This window comes from Dromaius novaehollandiae, chromosome 2 (assembly GCF_036370855.1).
Source record: "Dromaius novaehollandiae isolate bDroNov1 chromosome 2, bDroNov1.hap1, whole genome shotgun sequence".
Lineage (NCBI taxonomy): Eukaryota > Metazoa > Chordata > Aves > Casuariiformes > Dromaiidae > Dromaius > Dromaius novaehollandiae.
The window spans coordinates 79788492-79808758 of NC_088099.1; the positions used below are offsets into that span (position 1 = coordinate 79788492).

At 37.7% G+C, this 20267-nt stretch overlaps 1 protein-coding gene across 3 annotated transcripts in view; it reads left to right on the top strand.

Annotated features, from left to right (window-relative positions):
* The window catches only part of ADCY2 (adenylate cyclase 2), a 200900-nt gene that overhangs the window by 7935 nt on the left and 172698 nt on the right, over positions 1–20267 (top strand). For 2 of the 3 annotated variants that reach the window (XM_064506827.1, XM_064506826.1), the window contains exon 2: positions 10102–10299. The exons of the other annotated variant lie outside the window; for it this stretch is intronic. In XM_064506827.1, coding sequence (XP_064362897.1) covers positions 10102–10299 — 198 coding nt within the window. The remainder of the gene's footprint in view (positions 1–10101; positions 10300–20267) is intronic. 3 annotated transcript variants of the gene reach the window in all.

A 20267-nucleotide genomic window follows, 5' to 3' on the forward strand; every position in this document is an offset into this window, starting at 1 on the left:
TGGCAGTGCTTTCTAGTGGCACAGTGGTCGAAGCATAGTCTACTCTGGTCAAGACCCAGAAAGGGAGAGTGTCCACACTGTGGCTGGTCCTGTAGGCTCTGTCGGCAGCAGTGGTAGCTTTTCCCAGAAGGTGCCAGATCTCTCACTTAAGCTGGTTTTCTTTCCCTGTGTGTCTGGGCAATTTCCAAACCTGTTTGGTAGATAGTGATATTTTAGATAATTCTTTAAGTGATGCAATGTCTGTCTAACTTTTAACGCTACAATAATTTATCGGATTATTTTTGATTTCTTTGATTTTGAATATTTTCTTAACCGTGTCTTAATACAATGTGTTAACAATAACCGGTTAAATAAACCCTCAACTAATATAAATAGAAATACTTGAATTTGTAAAATCTCATATGCTCTATTTCCTATAAACACATCTGAATTTTTCTCCTATTACAGAGGTGTGATTTGGCTCAGTTATATTTAAAATATAAATTAACATGCTGGTCTTCTTTATTTGGAGTTTTATTGTTATGGAAGTGATACCCATTGCAGAATTTGGGCCTGATCATGGAGTCAAAACTGAAATAAGAAATCTCTTTCGTTTGAAGCTACTTTAATTGACAGGCATATGAGAGAGGGGAATGTGTCCTTAGAGGAGCAAACTTTAAGAACCTTTTCTGTGATTAAACTAACTGTGTTTAGTAAGTAATTGCAAAACCTTACGAAAAAATTGAAAAGTAGTTACACACTGTTGGTAGTGACTTTTCGATATTAAATCTGTCTTTCATTTTATTTTATTACACTGATATGTTAAACCTGTGGAATATTCTTGCAAAATATATTTTTAAAAGACCCGGTAGAGAAATAAGTCTAAGCTTACCTTTCTCTTCATTAAAAAGCCCCTCAAAATGGGCACCATTTCTCCCTGTGTTGAAATTCATATATTCTCTTGTTTGGATTTTGTGATGCTTCCTTAAGCAAGTTCCATCTTGACATTTTGTTCTGATTACAACCAGATTCTCAACCTATTATGTCAGGAGTAAAGTACTGCGGGAAAGCTACCTTTTAACTTTGATTTGTAAGTGACAGTCAAAATGCATAGCTGTCAGTTTTGAATAGCTCAAAGAACTGAACCCGTACTTCTGTTTTTTTGACTTTTGTGAGTCTACGTGGGTAGGAGAAGGGTCATAATTTCACCTCCAATATGTGTGACAGTGCAGTTAAACAGAAAAATGTATCTTTGAGTCTTATGCAATGAAGTCCCATAAATATTTAACCGATGCAGCTTTTCCAAATGTGACATGTTTTTAATATATGTGACTGGAAAGCAATCATTTTCAGAAGTATCTTACTCAAAATTTATCTTCATATATCCACATTTTGGCATTTTGTATAAATAACTTGTATTTATTAGAGAATTTCTTTAAAATTATTTGGATAATAACTGTAGGAAGGATTTTGAGAACATCTGAAAAGCTCTAACTAAACTAAGTTCTAAACAACATTTTAGGAGAGGAATTCAGAACCAATGCATTTAGAGTAAAACATGCGAGGGTATATTGGTCACTACGTTTAGTTTGAAAATAATTAAAGTGATATGAGTAAGTGCTGATTAGCTCTGGATACTGAAGTAATAAGTTTAAACAAAGTACAAGCTTTCACTCACTTTGCTGTTTATATTCTCAGCCCTCTTCTAAAGGGGGCACTTCAGGGACTAAAATGTAATTAATTGTCATTGCACTTTGGGACATGGTTTATCTTCTGTGACTGCCAGCTAGAGCTATTGGATAGGACAAATTTATAGCTGCTCCAGCTGATTGGGGGTTGTAGCCTCTAGAAACTGAACTAGACCAACTTGGTTCTCATAGTCTATGAAATGTCTTAGGTTGGAAGCACCTTTGGGTAGCTGCCAACCTGAGATTTGGGGCTAGGTGTCTGAACCAACCTCAGATGGGGCCAGGTGGCTGAAAGGCACAAAAGTCTGGTTCATGTTCCCTGACCTGCTGTGGGTCCTCTGAATCCCAGCTTATTAAATAAACAATTGTATGCACTGGCAGATTTTATTAGGCAAGTGGTATACAAGAGGCAAGGATCAGTGGAATATCAGGAGAGAGAACACTGCTTATGTGACAAATGTGGATGTAAAATGAAATAGCAGCTGCTCATTTTTCTGGAGGTTAAAGCAGTTTATGCTGGGTGCATAGGGTTTACACAGGGCATTTTTATATATACACAGAGATGCTGATTTTGATAATTATGTTTTTTTGCAGGGATAGGGGTTGTTTTCTGTCCTGGGTATTCAAAGCCATACAATAGTGGCAGAATGGTCACTGGCTCTTGGGATCCTCTAGCTACACATTAGTGTGAGGGCAGATCAACTGATGGCTGCTCCCTCTTTGTCTGAGATGGACAGTACCCTTAAATACCAGAATCAAAGGACAGTCCTGCTCTCTCCATGCATATGAAATAGGAGAAAAGAGTCCTTAAAAGCAAACATTACCCCACCCATATGTAGTTGCTGTGGTGCAGCTTTGACCACCCTTGCAAACCTTCTCTTCTGTATCCTTTTTGAAGTGCTGGTGGTGGTGGGAGGACCAGAATTGCCTACAATATTCATTATGCATTAAGGTGGCTTCAATCAAGATCGGTTTAGACAGCAGAATTATGATGCTCTGTTTTATTTATATCTTTCCTGATGTTCTGTTTTTTGAGTTATTTTTTGACTGCTAATCAGTACTGAAGTGATGTTTTCATGGAGCTGTCTATTATAAATACCACATATCTCCATTTCTAAGTGTTAATAGTCAGCCAAGAGCTTGTCGTCCTGTATACAGAATTAGGATTGTTTTGTCTGAGCTGCACCACTTCACATATATCTCCGCTGAATTTCGTCTGCCGTTTTCTTGCCCAGTAGCAAGTATTAAGAAGTCCTTTTGTAGATCTTCACAGCTGGCCCACATCTTTGTCAGATCATCATTCACCCATTTTTCCAAATTAATTATGGATGTGTTGAACAACATATACCATAAGATTCCTGGGGACTTCTGTTGGCAACTTCCCTCCACTGTGAAAACTACCCATCTGTACTTAATCTGTTTTATGTTTTTTCAACCATTTCCTTATCCACGTGATAACTTTTAATCCATGGCAGCTTAGTTTAAATGTCTCAGGTGACAGACCCTCTTGAAAGCCTTTTGGAATAGACCGTCAACTGGACGCTCTGTGTTGACCACTTAAGGAACTCCTGCATTATTGATGCATGAATTCTCTTTACAAAAGTCATATATATGTATTTGTATGCCCACAGTTTTTAACAAATTTGCCCAGGATAGATATCAGGCCTGCTGGTACTTCCCTTGTTCTTTGAAAAGGATCCCAGGAAAGACAGACTGCACATCTGTCACCTTCCTGTCTTTAGGCAGCATTTGGTCTGAGCCTCCTATATTTATACTGTTTTCAGGCCACCTACAAAGACTGTAATCTCTTAGCTTCTAGCTTTCCCCTCTCTGTTTGTGTGATTCTTTAACAGATGCTGCATGAGATAGACATAGGAGTGTCTAAATGTTTGGTCTCAGCATCACCTGCTGTTGTGGTACTTACCCAGTTCAGCTGGGAGTCACTGAAGTTGCCTGTTGTGTTTTCTTCACAGCCTTTCTTATCTCTGCATTTCATAGTGTCACAGGTAGTTTCCAAACTGGTTTAGTGATCTGTCCTATATGGCCATATATTTCGATAAGTCTTTGCTGTTCAGCCTACTATTTTGATTCATAGGGACTCTGTGTTATTTGTTGATTTTTCTAGTTTGTTAATATGATTTTTAGTATGAGTCTTTGCTTTCTTCAGTGCCTCCAAAAGTATGGCTTTCAGCCTTGTCTGTATACTTGCCTCCCTGGAACAACACTATTGTGCTGATGGTTGTCTTTCCACCAAGTTTTCAGTATGACTGCTGTATAAATGATGTTGTTAGCATCAGGCATTGTAATACTTCTGTCCTGTTTCTCAGGCTCTCAGTGTTTATATAGAAGCATGCATACTTTAATTTGATTGTTTTTATTTCTCTGCAACCTTTCTAAAAAGTGAGTCTGCCTGTTCTGGCTTTTCTTTGCCATTTCCTTCCTGCTTAAGTTTAATCAATTTCTTTGGTTTGCTTCAGAATTACAGGCCTCCCATGAGATTACCCCTTCTCTTAAAACATGTTTCTTTACCCACTTCAGGTTGAATGCTTTCCTGTGATCTTTATTTAAAGGGCCAGTAGACTCATTCTTTTCTGGTCTAGGTGAAGGCCAGCTACCTTCCACAAGCTCTCTCTATTCCCAAAGTTCCTGTGGTTTTTTTTTGAATTCTCTTTTTTACACATTTTCTTAGCTCCTTATTGAATCTTTGCTTTTTAACTTGTCTGCCTCTAGTACTGGGGACATTTTCTGGGAATGCTACCATAATTCTCTGCTTCTTGACCAGCAACTAATATTTTGCCTTCTGTATGGAGTTAACTCAACTGAACAAAACCCACTGGCAATAAGTGCTTTGCACTGTAGTCAGGCAAATAGATCGTCACAAGGATGTTCATAATACGTGCACGGTTGGTCAACGTGTTATCCCTGTTTGTGCCTACATGCTAACTAGGGCAGATCCAGTAGAGGTCAAAGAACAGTTCCTGTTGGTTTCAGCCATATTATTGCATTGATTCAATATGCTAAACTCCTCATATTGGAGGATTTTACTTGCACACTTTGTTCAGGACTTTGAAGTTTGAGAGCATCATGTGAAAGGTTTGAATGAAGTCTTATGATACCGAGAGAGTGTTCCAATGTACTGAAAAATACAAAATGACCTAGAGGCAGCCATGAATCAAGAGCTGCTTCTTGTTGATTGTATCAATACGGAGCAACTCAGCAGCTGTAATGCCAGGCAGAATTATTTGATCCGTCTGATGTGCAGACTGCTGGTCTGATTGCTGACTGTTGAGGAGTGAGATATCACTATGTGCTGACAGCCAGTGTGGACTGCACGTCAGACTCATTAATAGAGAGAGATGAATTTCTCGAGACAGCAGACACTGCAAAACAAGTGCACATGGAGCCTGATGCTGCTATCATTGCACTGCAAAGCCAGACGCAGAACGGCGAATCAGAGGGAAAAAATCTCCGACGTGCCATTACAGAGGACCTCAGTGGAAATCGAGAGACACAGACTTCAGGATCTGCTTCATTAAAAGCATGGGTCAATCAGTTCGCTGCTAGTGTCCATAAACATGCTGGACAAAGCTCAATAAAAGATTTTTTTTAAAAAAAAGCACAGGAGAAGGCATCTAACCAGTCAGCTAAGCAAGAAGCACAAGAAAAACTTTGTGTTATGAAAGAGAAATGATGGGCATAAAAGGCAGAGGAGTTTTGGTAGGTTGTAGATCCATAAAGTAGCATATGGGCTTGGAAATAGCATCTGGCCTTAAAGATGCTGCGCTGTTTCTGAAGCGAAGATGGACAAATAGTGATGGAACTGATGGAAAAGAAAGCTGGGATGGCTGGCCAAAACTTTTTGGTTGTTTGTATTAAATTTTGAAGTTCAAAATGAAGCCGCACAGCTTGTTAGCTAGAGCAGGGAGCGGCACCTCCTAAAAAAAATGCAGATTTTTTCCAGCTGCCTAGCAGATGGCACACATAGTGCAGTCAACACCATAAGCCAATCCTCCACTAAAATATAAAAGCAGATGAGGGTCACACATAGCCAGAAGACTTTGGCAGCTTTTTAGCATCGTAGAGAAATATTCCTTGAGATGTTCAAGAACTGAAACTCTGTCCACCTTTATGAAGGGAAGGATGGCAACATGTCTTATGAAAATCATTGTAGTTCTCATTTCTTTTGAGTTCTGGAAAAGCCTCTGCCAGAAAAATGGCCAGTTAAAGGAGCATGTCGTGCTGTTTTGGTACAGAAGTCATTGAGCTAATAATCCTTGAACACTACCTTTTTTTTTTTTTTTTTTTTTTTTTAATACAGTCAACTTTTTTGACAAGATATATGTAATCTTTTACAGTTTTAATGTTTGAAGAACATTATTCACATGTTTTTATATTTACATTTAAAAGAAAATGTTTCATTGAACTCAACAAAAGGTGATTTGAATAGTGATTTAAAATGGTAAACTGTTTGCATTAATTCCAACTAAGCATGTGGTATTTCAGATCCCAGCAGGAGTCTGCTGTATATAGACTACTGTCAAATTCCCTTAGTTGCACAGAATAAAGGAAGAAGTACCAAAAGAAAAAGAGAGACCATGGAAATAGATTTTATGCTAAAACTGGTATTTCAAGTGCTGATTTGTTTGTTTTTATAGAGTACTTTATTAAGAGGTGCAGCTTATATAAAACAGTTGCATGCTCTACAGCAGCTCTGCTGTTTAAAATTAAACTGAAGGCATACCATTATCTGGAAAAGGAAAGATGAGTGAAAGTGATTATTCAAATTTTAATGGAAATAATGAGATTATTGCATCTTTCTTAAGAATTTATGGGGGGATTGGAAAGATTTCTAACACTAGACTTTTTAATTTCTTCAATAATTAAAAGCAAAATAGAAGAGACTCCAAAAGCTAGAGCTGTCAGTTGAGAGCCACGTGTTGTTCGATTAGCCGCTGTGTTGGAAAGCCTCATGCTGGTATTTTAATGCCATTGCCTTTTGTGTGTTTTAGTCTCTGAGACTAGCAGTAGAAAAGAAAGTGTGTTGTGGTTTGTTTGGTTTTTGTTTTACTTGGAAAATGGTTAGGGAAATGGAATATTTAGCCTTGAAGATTTCTCTTTGCACCTGATGTCCTCTTTGAGACTGCTAAGCACAGCAATGTTTGCAAATGCTGGTCAGGATTTTACAAGTTTTAAATGTTTTTAAATGTTTGAGAGTTTTAACCTCTTGAAGTTAAAATTTCATGAATTTTTAGTTCCTCTGAAGTAATAGAAAAACATTGTTGAAATTTAGTTCTAAAATTAAATTGTGTCACATGCTTTGGTTGGTCTGAACTTTAACATGTATTTTACATACAGAGTTGTGGACACCTCCTTCCCCCCTCCCCCAGTACATGTCAAGACTTTCTGGAAAGGATTAAAGTGGTAATAACAATTGTTTTTTCTCTCTCTCTGTCTTTTTTTAATTATCTAATTTATACTACATTCTACCTTTAAATTTCTCTTTTACTTTAAAATGCACACAGTGTATGGTGAATGCGTGGCGTAGGACACCAGAAACAGATTGTTTTGCAGCTAGCTAAAATAGGGGGACTCAATGACGTTGCATTAATTTACATATGATGAGGAGCTGATTCATTGTGACCTATTTTTTTTCTCTTTGTAAAACCAAAGCAAAATTATGAAACTGTGCAACAGAAAACCAGAAAAGGGGGATAAGTAGATTTTTTTTAAAGTTTTTGATCAAAACAGGGCTCAGCTAGGTGTTGAGATCAGTATATGCTTGAAAAAAAAGGATATTCCCTAATGAGCTGTTAATTTGGAAACGAACATTTAGATGCATGGATCTAATGTAAGAATATATGTAAAAATACATGACTTATGTTTGTACGTATATTCTAAACTGAAATCTGAATATAGTTGATTTGTTATGAAGCAAGCCAGATATATGCTCATCCTAGAAAGTGCCAGAAATGTTTTCCTGAAACAGAGAGGAATGTTGTTGAACTGCATATAGATATTCTAACTACTGTTTGTAGCTTGATCAACATTACTGAAATATTGATTTGTTATAATTTAAATCCATGTTTTTCCTGAATGTCAGCTTGCTTCAGGAGCGTGCGCGTCCCTGCTCCGCTCCCTTGCCTTGCCTGCGCGGCAGCGCACGAGTGCAATGTCACCTGGGTGCGTGCTGGCTCTGACTTCTCCGAGGTTCCAGCAAGAGTCCTGCCATCCCACTTGGAAGTGCAGAGGTCAAAAATTTAAGTTACATTTGTTGACGATTGTCTAGGCCAACCTTGATTAGGACATTAAAAAAAATCAATGGCCTGATGTTCGCTGGAACACATTTTAGAGATGGGAAAGAACAAAAATCCCAAAAGTCAAGGGCATAAATGAGTAGCTCTTGCTCTCCTAGTTTTGTGTTATATTTTGCCTGTTAGTACAGAAGGTTACTGTTTGCGGCTTCATACAGCTCTGTACTTCTGCAGACACCGAGGTCTGTGCCTACCTTTTGAGCTCGTGGGTTTGTTTTCTGCAGGACCACCTCAGCACCTGAAAGCCTTTGTGTGTGCGTACTTTTGTCAGATTAGTGTTTGCATTTCAACGTTAGCACCATAATTTCTTGACCCTTCTGTGGCTTATAGGCTGATTGTCAGTGTTGAAATAGTAATTGCTTAAATGTGTGACTTCTTTATATTTTTTCTTCCCTTTTATATTTAAGAGATGAAAGATGAGTGGACTTTAGTCAGCTCTCAAAAGTGGTTGCCCAGGTTCATTTCTGTGTATGGAAAGCAAAAGGAAAACATGAATGAGGGAAATCTGGTGCTGTAGTTCAGTTTATGTAGCCTCCCCCCTGACACCCCCCCCCCAAAAAAAAAAGAAAGAAAAAGAAAAAACATAGCTTAAACATACTGTTTGAAGGGTGAGAAAGGGAACTGTTACTTGTTTGTGTCAAGGCTGTGCTAGCTGAAGGCACGGATGGACGTATTTTGCAGCCTGGGGGAAGGTGCAGATGTCCCTGCTGCAGTAGCTGGGTCTGTGAAGCGTGCAGTGTGCACAGGGTCATGCTCACGGACCAACCCCGAAAAGAAGTTTGGGGGAGAGAAAGGTGAGGGACCGTTAAAGCAAGTCTCTCCTTATAGATGTTGGGTTGCATAACTGATCTTTTATTAGATCTGGGTGGGAGAAAAAAAATACTGAGAAATGCTGAAAGAGTAAATTTTCAACTATACTGTAATGGTAGCGATTCTTTACCAAATAGAAAAGAAAAAAATCACAACAAAAAGCTTTTAAGCAACATGTTAAGTATTTGAGTTGAGAAAACAGTAATAGGAAAGATTTATCAGGGCACTAAAAAGCAACTACAAACCTAGGGAAAACTAAATGTTATTTCTTTGTGCTTAGGTATCTTAAAAATCATCAAATAGGTAATTAGAGATTGTTCCAAAGATTTCATCAGTATGTGAAATAGATATGAGAAATTTCTGCAGGAAGTGCAGCCTTAGGGGAAGATTTTATACTGTTGCAACAGTAGAGTTTGAAAGCCTGCTTTTGCAGTCTTTATTGCTACAAATCATGCTTTTATAATTTGTAGCAGCTGCCTAAGTGAGTAAAATGGTATGACCAGACTTCCAAAGTGCTGTGGGCCTTCAACTAGAGAAGTTTTTGAGCTAATAGTCATACAAAAACAAGTATTTATTCTTTTTTTAATGCACAACGATTGTTCAGATGATTTAAAGGTATTAGTGTAGTAACTTCTGGCAACTTATATGTAGGGTCTGCAAGTAATTTAAATATTGTTTGTTCTCAGTCTCATCTCAGATTGGATTCTGGTCCTTGCATGTTTTGAAGTAAGCAATTGCTAGAAAAAATGTACACATGTAATCTAGAGCCCATACTTCCAAATGAATACTTTAAACAGAAGCAAAATTTATGGTACCTAGTGAATTTTGCTGACACAGAAGTACACAGACATACTAGATTAGGGAGGCATTCTGCGAGCTGCATTCTTAAATGGAGAAGCATGAATTGCCCCTGCAAGCCACACTCATCTCATAAATCTTTTGCATTCTGGAATAGAAAGTCTGTGTTACTTCTACAGTTTGGGCTTGCCTTTTAATTCTCTTCATCTTACAGGCCTGATTCATTACTGTTGTATGTAGGTTTCACAATCTGCTTCAAATAATATATTTCTTAATTTAGTTAATGAAGCACCATGCAGTAGTGTAGTTAATAGTTGTTTATGAAGATAATATTCCGAATTACAGCTTCTTGCAGTGAAAGAAATCCTGTTTTGATTCACATCGCTTTTGGTATTCAAAGTCATGCCTTTCAGAGAGCCAGCCTCTGTGTGCAGCCAGGTTAGAATATCTCACTGTTGTCTCATCTTTTAAGTACCTTAGCTTTTAACTTCCTTTTCATTCTTCTCTGTTTCCAGGAAATAGAAGACCACGTGGCATTTTTAATAACTGTTCCAACAGCCCTAGCAATTTTTTTTGCTATATTTATCCTTGTCTGCGTAGAACCTGTATTTAAGAAGCTGCTTCGTTTATTTTCTCTGGTGGTCTGGGTATGTCTTGTTGCCATGGGATATCTCTTTATGTGTTTTGGAGGAGTCATCTGTCCCTGGGACCAGGTAAGACTGTCATTAATATTTATTTTGCTTCCATTGACTAGCTTTGCAAGAACCGGTCCATGCACAAGCATTCATATTATTTTTTGTGGGTCATCTCATAAAATGTTTCTGTGACTAAGTGTTTGCCTGCTAAGGTTCCCTGCATCTATTTTATAAATAATAAAAAGGTGTATATATAATTAGTGTATGGAAATTTCAAACAATTTTGCATAGATATCTTCAAGTTTCTTTACATAATGAACATCTGATTCCAGTCAACAACTTCTTTGTGTGATGAACACTTGATTGCAGAATGCAATCTGATTCTGCAGATGCCAAAAGTGGTAGTTTTGTTCAAGATTGACAACCCTGTCTTCTTCACTGTAATAGGTTAGAGCTCGCAGCGTGGATAACTCTGTGGTCTTCAAGATATCCTCTAGCAATAGCAAAGAAAAAAGGATTGGGGTTTTTCTTGCATTTCTAGGGAAATAAGAAAGTAGAGGGAAAACTGAAAAACCTTTCACACTTTCAAAATTTTATAAAGCAGACCAAACAAGAATAGAGTTGCCTCATAATAGCAGAGCTTTTGGAAGATCAAAAAATGGTTTGTAGTATCATAAGCTGTACCTGGTAAATTCTTCTGTGCTCTCTATATCTCTTCCTTTATGCAAGGCTACTTCCAAATGCTCCTGTTATAATCATGGTAAAACTCCCCTTAAATTAAGTGGGAACAAAGCTGGTTCTTGAATTGGAAACCATAACTTGCTTTTGTTTGGCCTAACTGGCACATTTTTAACCAAACATGCCCTATGGATATATTTTTCAGATTTTATTTTTTTATTTTATTGTTTCAGTAGGATGAATAAAAGCGTATAAATATATACATGTGTCTCTTGAAAACTCCTTGTTGAGTCTGAGTTTGATATAACCTTTGAACTGTAGTACTCTATCCGTAGTGTCTTCTATGCCTTTAAGATAAACTTGCAACAATTACTCTGACTTGTTTCTCTGATCTTTCAAAGACATATTCAAATATTGAACTTTATAGCTAGTTCCTTTAAAATCTTTGATTCAAATGGTTTAAACTGCTGGTGCATGTTGTTAATATTAGTTTTGGAGCCCTTAACTCTGCAAGTGACTTTTATATTCTCATTTCCTTGAAGGTTCAGGGATTAATTGTCTGTGCATCTACCTTATGTTTGTTAAGTATTTGAAACTACAAGACTGGACCACACTTTTGTGCAGTAAAAAGGAGAAGAATAAGCAAGTCAAAATGCATAATACTCTTTTCTAGATATAGATTTCACCATGGGAGTCCCTATATCCTTGCGATAGCAAGTCTAGAAAAGTACGTGGTCTTTCTTTGTGTGATTTATTTATTTTTATTGCCAGTTGTAGGATGTCATTTGAAAGACACTATAACGTTTTCCGAAAGCATGGGGCATAAAGATATCCAAAAGGGATTCCACTGTATCAACCCCCTGTTTAGCCTGTCAAGATCGTCCCTCCTGCCTTGCTTCTCTCTTAGGAGGACATAGGCATTCCCGTACCATCGGAGCTGAGGGGTGAGTTGGGTGAAGCAGGACGGGCTGCAGAGCCCTGGGGAAAGATGCTGCCTTTGGGCAGGTCGCCATCCTTGGTTCATGTGCAAGTGTTGTTTGGAAAAGAGGATACTTGGGAGTGGGCTGCGTCAGTTGTTCTGTCTGTGCTGGATAGCTCATGCCTGGCATTGCTCAGGCTTGGGAAGAGAGCGGGGAGGGATTTTCCAAGGCACATCTGTCTGACTGCATATTTGTGGCTTAACTGTATTTTGCAGAAGCGTTTGTCATTCGCTAGGAGAGAGGCCATGACAGTGTGGCCCTTGAGTGCTGCGACGACTCAGCCGTCGAGTGGCTCACAGCACTAGGAAGGAAGAACTGTTTTTTTCTTTGAATAGCAGTGCCGTTTTGATGATCGCTTTTGTACGTGTACTTTTACCTACAGCCAGTTAAGAGTAAACTACCGAGATATGGAAATCTTTCTGAGAATTTGACATCTTACACAGTGGGCTAATGCTAGGTTTGATCATTTTGAACATTTGTAACAAAAAACCCCAGCAGTGAGTAGTAAAATACTGTGACGTATTTGTATAATGTTGGTGTATTGATGGTTCTGCATCAAGAATATGTAGGTCAATATTCTCCCCTATAATTACACATGAAAGCAGATCTTTGAACAATCCTTCCTCAGTGATCATGGACCGAGATTATTTGTTAAAGTTTTACATTTTGTGAATCTTAAAAACATTTTGCTTGGCTTATTGGGGTCTTTTTGTTGTTGCTTTGTGCTTTTTACAAGAGAAAGCAAAGGTGATGCATAATCTAAATTAGTTCTGTTTCAGATAAATCCTTTTCAAAATAGCTAATTGGAAAATGATAAAAATAAAAAAGAAGAACTAGTAGTAGACTTTAAAAGTATTCTTTTCATCATATCTTTCTTGTCGTCTGAATCCTCAGCTTGTTAAAAATGCAACATTTCTTAATTGTACTAGTAACTACTGACAAATACATTTTCTGCCTGCCATAGTTTCTTGGAAGAACACGTTATTTAGTTATTTGTAAACAAACCTTCTCCCCTTAAAAGACAACCTCAAGTCCTTTCAATTTTGGCTTAATGATTTGAATCTTCCATTTAGCTGTTTGTAATGGATAAGTGGGAATTTTCTCTGTGGTCTGAAGGAACCAAGTGTGAACATTCGCTGCTTTTACTTACCTTAAAAATATCACTTCAGAGAGATTATTTTATTTATGAGCTCGATATATATTTAACGCAGAGCACTCCCTGCCAAGCCCACGGGCACATAGCTCGCAGGGCTTGCACAGGCAGTAGAGAACTGCCAGTGAAGTAGGTGGCCAGGGCCATTGTATTTTGCTGAGGTCCTGTGAGCTGATGTGAAATAAGTGCAAATCATAATTGGTTTCAGCTGTCCTTTGTTGCCTCCCCTGCCTGCATTCATCTCTCTGTATTTTCTTTTCTCTTGTTATTTGCACTACCAATTTTGCCAGCCAGCCTAGTGCTTAAGTTAGCCCAGGCTCCGTAATATTCTTTATGGACAATGAGGAAAAGCAAGTGCATTGGGTGGGAGATGGAGCGCACCTAAATTAGGCAGTGGGTGCCTTTACACAAAAAAAAGAAATTGAGCACTGATATCAAGTCTCTTTGGTATCTGACATTTATTTTAAAAAGCGTGGCAGCCCTCCCTTGTTGGTGTCAGCTCAAGTTTCTGCCAGTGGCGAGCTTGGCAGCAGAGTTCCTGGTTTACCCTCACAGTCTAGAGAACTTGGACTCTTTAATGCTGCATGCACTAAACTGCATTTCAGAACAATCTCTAAAGAGGTTTGAGCAATAACGCATGGAGATGGTTTCAGTGGAGAGAGACTCAAGGAAGATGCTTAGAAAGGTCTGTGCTGAAGTCAGTGGACAATGTCTTTGATAGAAGGCCCCTAACACAAGGCAGGTGGACTGAGGAAGTATTGTTGATGGAAGAATGAGTAGAAGACTGTAGGAAATAAGTTCATTTTTCTTGAGAGCTAAGGGTTGTAGATGGTCAAATAGGATTGGCACAAGATCACCTTGTTCCTCAGTAGCTCAATTCACAAATATGGTGATGTGTCAAAGTGAAGAAATTCTGTATCTCTGTAGCCAAGAAGAGAAGGACTCTGTGTATGCCTTCAGCCAAAGGCAAAAGGTGATGTGCTATTTTTGTGGTGGTAGGATTTTTTTCTTACTACAGAAAGGAGACTCTTTCCTTGCAAAATGTAAATCCAGTACTTATCTGTAGAGTTACATGCCCAGGGATGAATTTAAATTAATTTCCTCTTGTTTCACTGACAGTTTAGTTATTGGATGGGAGTTGCCTTTCCGTGTCAGCCTAGGTCAGGTCCTTAGCCTCTGTCAGGTCTAGCACTTTCTCAGCCTTTGGTACAGAACATGTGTGAGCATGTCACAGCACATTGATATCACTGGGTAAGAAGAGCTCTTTAAGCGTACTGTGGATGATACCAAAAAAGAGAATAATTAATACAATACAGCATTATACTAGTCTAATGAATTCCATCATTGCTGAATTTTGATATTCAACTCTATTTAATTATAAGTATGTTTGCACAGCCCATGCACCAGATGTGTTCCGCTTGGCTCCTCATATATATTCAGTTATAGTACAGAAATTGTTTCAAGCAAGGTTTGACATTTCTGATTCCCCCAATATTTTTCCCAAGAGTGATGTGTTTGGAATATATGCTTAGCTATTTTAGCCTAAATGCTACTTTTTGAGCAGATTCTAAGGCATGGTGTGGGCTTTTTTACTGTGTTGTTATGGGCAGGTTAAATTCAGGCCTTGGAGCAGCACAGCTTTGCAAAGTGTAGGCAAGATTTTCCATGTCACTATTTATAATTCTCAGTTTTCTGATACTCTCTTGGCATTTGAGGACAGCAGTCTGTCACGTGCTGAGTGATAAAGGCCCACGCAGAGCCCTGGTCCGTTGTAGCACTTGGTTTCTGTATCATGCAGTGGGGCAATTCCTGCCTTAGGTTTCCAGAGGCAATGGAGGATCTACGTTTCCAAGGCCTGAGGTCTCCATTTCAGAAGGTAGCTCTGTTGACGGTATGCTGGATCCATTCATGGAAAAGGAATCATTTTCCTTGTACAGAACTACTTAAAGCCCCATTTCTGCACCTCGTTTGGGACCTGCGTTATCCAAAGTCAGCCTGACACAAATTATTCATAAAGCGTTGTGTTGTTAAACAGTACAGCCAAATTAGAAGTATTGGAAGTAGGACAGGGCGAGTGTCAGCGAATTCGCTGCAGCATGGGAAATCGTGGTTGCCAAGGGATCAGGAACTGGAGTATGGGGGAGACTTGGAGTTTTTTTCAATTTGAAGATTAAGGCAATGATCAGGAATCAGTATCCTGAGCAAGGAACTAAACCTCGTAGGAGGGTGATTCAGGACCTTACAGTGTGAACAGCCACTTTAAAAAACAACATAGGGAAAATCAGGGGGTGTGCATGAAAAGGGGAAAATACTGGCCAGCAGATGATACTGTGCTTTAGAAACAGGTGTGATAGAAAAGGAAAAAAAAAAAAAAAAAGAAAAAAGAAACCTACAATCCACAAGCATAAGCCATGTTTACAGTCATGTTAGAGGGAGGAGAAAAACAGGTGATTTTTACCTTAACATTCTTTTTTTTTGAAATCACATGAAATCACAGGCCTATTAACAAGACTTTTAATGTGCTTACCAAATCAGCTGTGGCTAAATCTGTATATGAGTCAGGAAGAATGTGAGCTGAGCCACTGTTAACCTTTGGTAAGTCATGCCAATGGTTTATGATAGCTGTTCTTGGAAAGAGAACAGTTTCTTTCAATAGGGAAAGCAGATTTATAAAAATCTGTCATAGTGCCAAATAGAAAATTAGAAGCCAAACTGGAGGAGATGGGAATTATTAAAGTAACTATAAAGGTAGGTGAGAGGATATGACGGTTGAGGTGACTTCAGAGAACGTCAGGCAGGAGGAAGATTGCTAGAGGCATTTCCCAGGGGGCTGTCTGGGGACTGGCTGCCTTTATTAGAGCTTTCTACTAGTAGTGGGGCCAGCGAATGTCACTGCTGTGATAAATTTGTCTATGACACAGTTAAAAAATTCTTAACACAGCAGAAGATCAACATGTTATAGAGGAAGAAGAGCATGGTCTTGAGGACTGAAGTAATAAAAACTAGATGCAATTTAATAATACAAAATGTTAGGTGCCTACATTTGGGAACTAGCAGCAGAAATTGCAGCTATAGGCTGTGAGTTTCTCAGCAGAAAACGAGTAGAAACAAGCAGAATAAAGAGGAGAAGTGCTAGCTGGTTGGGGTTGTTAGAAAATGCATCCATAAAAGAGACAGGTAGGATGCTAAGGTATCCTGATGAGATGCTGATGAAACTGCACGTGGAATATTCTGTATGTTGCTGCTCACCTGCATTGAGAAAAGTGAACTGAAACGGGAACAAATGGAGAGAATGGGAAGTCAGGTCCCCGGGAAAATGGAGAGAGGAGAATAGAAGAGTTTAACTCATATAGATTAATGAAATAGAACAGAAGAACCCTGCAAGTTGTATGACTGCCATCTACAGATAATAGTTAATGCAAGAATAAAAAAAGTCAACCATCTCTAAATGAAATTTAAACTGGAAACATGAATAAACCCCTTACCTGTTAGGGCACTAAGTTTTTGGAGTGGGTTTCCACTCAGGATGATAAGGATTAAAATAATGAATCCATTTTATGGTGGGATGCTGTCCTTACTTGAGAGGCGTTCTGTGTCTTTTGTAGCAGGAAGATGGGTTTCGGTGATTCAAAAGCATCATTTTACTTATTATTCCCATGCACTTCTAAGATCTGTGGATGAGTGAACTAGTCTGAATGAAGAATAGTTCCAAGCTTTGCCTGAAATTTGTTTCAAAACTGAAGAGGGTTTTTTTTTGAGTTATAAAATTTCATGGATTTTTGTTATTGAAATGCCTTTTATCCTTCTGGAGTTCCTCTGGAACAGTAATCTTAAGAATTAAAATATCAGGGTATGATAAGCCAGCTATATTTCTGATCTCTTCAGGCAATTATTGGAAGGCTTATGAGAGAGGTTTCATGTAATATAGACTATAGAATACTAAAGGTCTGTTTTACCTTTATCAGAAGAACTTTATGAAACCCTTGTTTTCCACTTGTTTATTTGTCTTTACTCCATTTCCTTTAGTGATTTTTCCATCTTAGAGCACAGAAGTACAAAGGCTGATTTGACTGCAGATTTCATCAAGATTATCGCACAATTTATGTGTTTTGTGATATTTACTATGCAAGTCATGTGAATTAATTTTGCTAAAGAAAGCATCACGGTAACTCCATAGAAGTGCACTAAAAATGTAGGTCTCAAATAAATATGCAAAGCTGAATATTCTAGCAATTCATTCCATTTGAGTTGTTCCAGACATGACATTCTTATCCAAAAATGCAGGTTTCAATATTTTTTAAGTAAAAGTTTTATTGAAAATAATGATTTTTTTGTCAACAATCCTAATACTTTTTGTCAGTGTAAGCCGTGTCAGAAATAGCACTCATCAATAAATCTGTCAATGTTTCTGAAAAGACTGAAACTAAGCAATTCTAATTTCAAATAGCATCACGTTGTGACATTACTGATGTCCGCTCTGTATCTGGATTGTCAGAGGATTACTTCTCAATCTGTCTGGGAAGCAGGTATCAGAATCTCCCCTCTATGTGCTTGCATTTTTTAATATCCCAGTATACAAATCTATAATACTACACAAATATTAGAAAACATCGCTTATGTTAAATTAACAAGTACTTTGAAAGAAAGCAGAATGACTTGCCAAATTGTTGGACAAGCAAGGTGCTAAGATACTATTCAGATACTTACTTTTCAGATACTTATCATCCTAGAATAAGGACGGACAGGCTCAATAATGCAGTCCTGCTGGAAATGAAATATATATCCTGCATTAATAGGTAACAAATATTTGTACTGCTGTGATCTGCAATTTCTGGATACTAAAACTATAAAACATGATCTTAGAACTGAACTTAAATCAATTTTGTGGCTTTTGGCCTTCATTCTGATATATGTCAGAAAGAGGTTTTGTAGACAGAAGGCATCTTAAATTTTTTGGTAGAATTTGCAACTGATTGCTCAGTGTGGTTAAACCCTCAGAACTCATTATAAAATGTTATGAAAGTAGGAGGCAAGAAAGAAGAAGAAAAGCTTTTGACATAGTAGGGCTCATTCAACATAAATTGTGGGCAGATGTATGCTTAAGGTACAAATACATGAATAAAATATAATTTATAAAATCTCTATATAAAATTTTATATATATCTTAAATCTGAAAATTTATGTCATAACATTCATTTTTTGAATTCATAATGTATAATCTAATTAAATTTAAATATATAAATGATAGATGAATTATAAATTGTAAGTTTATTTTGTGGACCAGTAGACTGGAGCATGCTTCAAGAGATTATTCATGTTCCCTTAGTGATTTTTTTTATTTTACTATATGGCAAAACTAATTTTTTTTTTGTATACTAAATACTGCTTGTTGCTTGGTAATTGGGACATAGTTTTAATGTTTATATTGGCTTAATTCAGCAATAAGCTGTCTGGCAAAACAGGAAGGAGAGAAAATAATGGATCTAGATAATAGTCCCTCCTCAGAAAACACTTCAGGGTTGCTGAGGGGCAATCCCTGAAGTAGTTATCTTTCATGATTTTGCTACCTCTTTAGCTAACATACAAAACTGATTTTACCCGTTGATATGAAAAGGGCTGTGGGCCGGAAAAAAGTCACAGGATTTTGGCAGGTTTAAGATGGAGTAGTCTTCCAGAAGACAACCAGTATCTACTGGGGAGGTCCAAATGGGAGAGAAAGGCACAACATCTCCTTGCTTTGTTATTGTGGAAGAGTTAAGCCTCCCAGATTACTATCACAGCAATTTCAATAACATTTAGGACAGTTTTGCCTTCTAAAGGCTTTGTGTCTGCTGCAAAAATAAGCATATATGTGTGTGTATGCATATACATATACATGCACACGTGTGCACACACACAGTCGCTCTCTCTCTCTCTTTCTCTCTCTCTCTCTCCATGGGAAAAAGGCACATTTCTGTTATTACTACAAGGCTTCATATTGATTTTATAGCTTAAAACATGTTATTTTACAACAGCGTAATTTTTTGTATAATATCTTCTGTTCTTAAATAATATTGTTCTGACAGAGGTAATTTGGACAGTTAAAAACTTGAATACCTGTTAATCATTGTGGAGCCTAGGCTGCATCTTTCTTACTTGCTTCTTGTACATACCATTTTAGCTAAATAATGCCTGAGCATTCAGATAAAATGGGACAGAACCACCTCGGAGCTGCTGACTTTTTCCTTCTCAGCAGTGCGGATGTGCTTTATTAATGCCTAGTGAACTGACACAGGCCACAATTGGGGTCGTATACTCTGACTTTGTTGGTGGATCCATTTTTGCATGAGAATGCTGAAGTTCTGTAATAGATTTTAATTCTGTATCATACATTTCAAGGCATTATTCTTGTTTAAATGGGCAAACTTGGATCTCTTCTTAAATGCTCTGATTTCTGTAACATTTACCTGGTACAAATATCTTTGTGTGGAAAGAATCATATGCAGATATCCATGTGGAGTGACTATGTAGTAACTCCAGTCTCCTTGCCGTGTGTCTTCGTGTGGTATTGCAAAGTAATTTATAGTCTGTAATGTGCCTGGTCTCATTTGACGTTAGTTCTATATAGACTTCTTCCTTCTTGGAATAACTCAGTTTGAGATTGTTTCTGTAATCTATCAGTTTGCACAACTGTGATATGAATATCCTTGGACTATTTTCTACTCATCTGGCTTATCTCACAGTTGCTTTGTATTCCTTTTTCTGCAGTTCCTTTTATACATGTTTCCTTCTAATTTTGTATCACCTTCTCACATTATTTAACATGACACTTGTCTCCTCTCCCAGTTAGGTTATCTTCATGAATAATTCTTCAATTTAATGTGCTGTCATTTATCATCATCCTGTATTTTTTTGTCTTGCAGCCAGCTATAGTCTTCATAACAGTATTTTTTGTCTCACCCAATATGGGTGACTTTATGTATACATCAATATTTTGGGAGGTCATTAGTGACAATAGTAGTGTTGAAAGTTCCTGTGATTCAAATATCTGCAGGATCAATTAGAATTATGCCATATTCCTTTTGACCACACTTGTAATTCTGTCAAGAAAAAGCACTTGTGGCAAGCTTTTTCTCTATGATAGTAACATGAGCAACCTTCTAGATTCTGTAATTACTTTTATTTGTTTTGCTAATTTGGGGTAGAGTTGATTCTAAATAATTAGGAGTGTACTTTTTAGTGATGAAGGAAACATT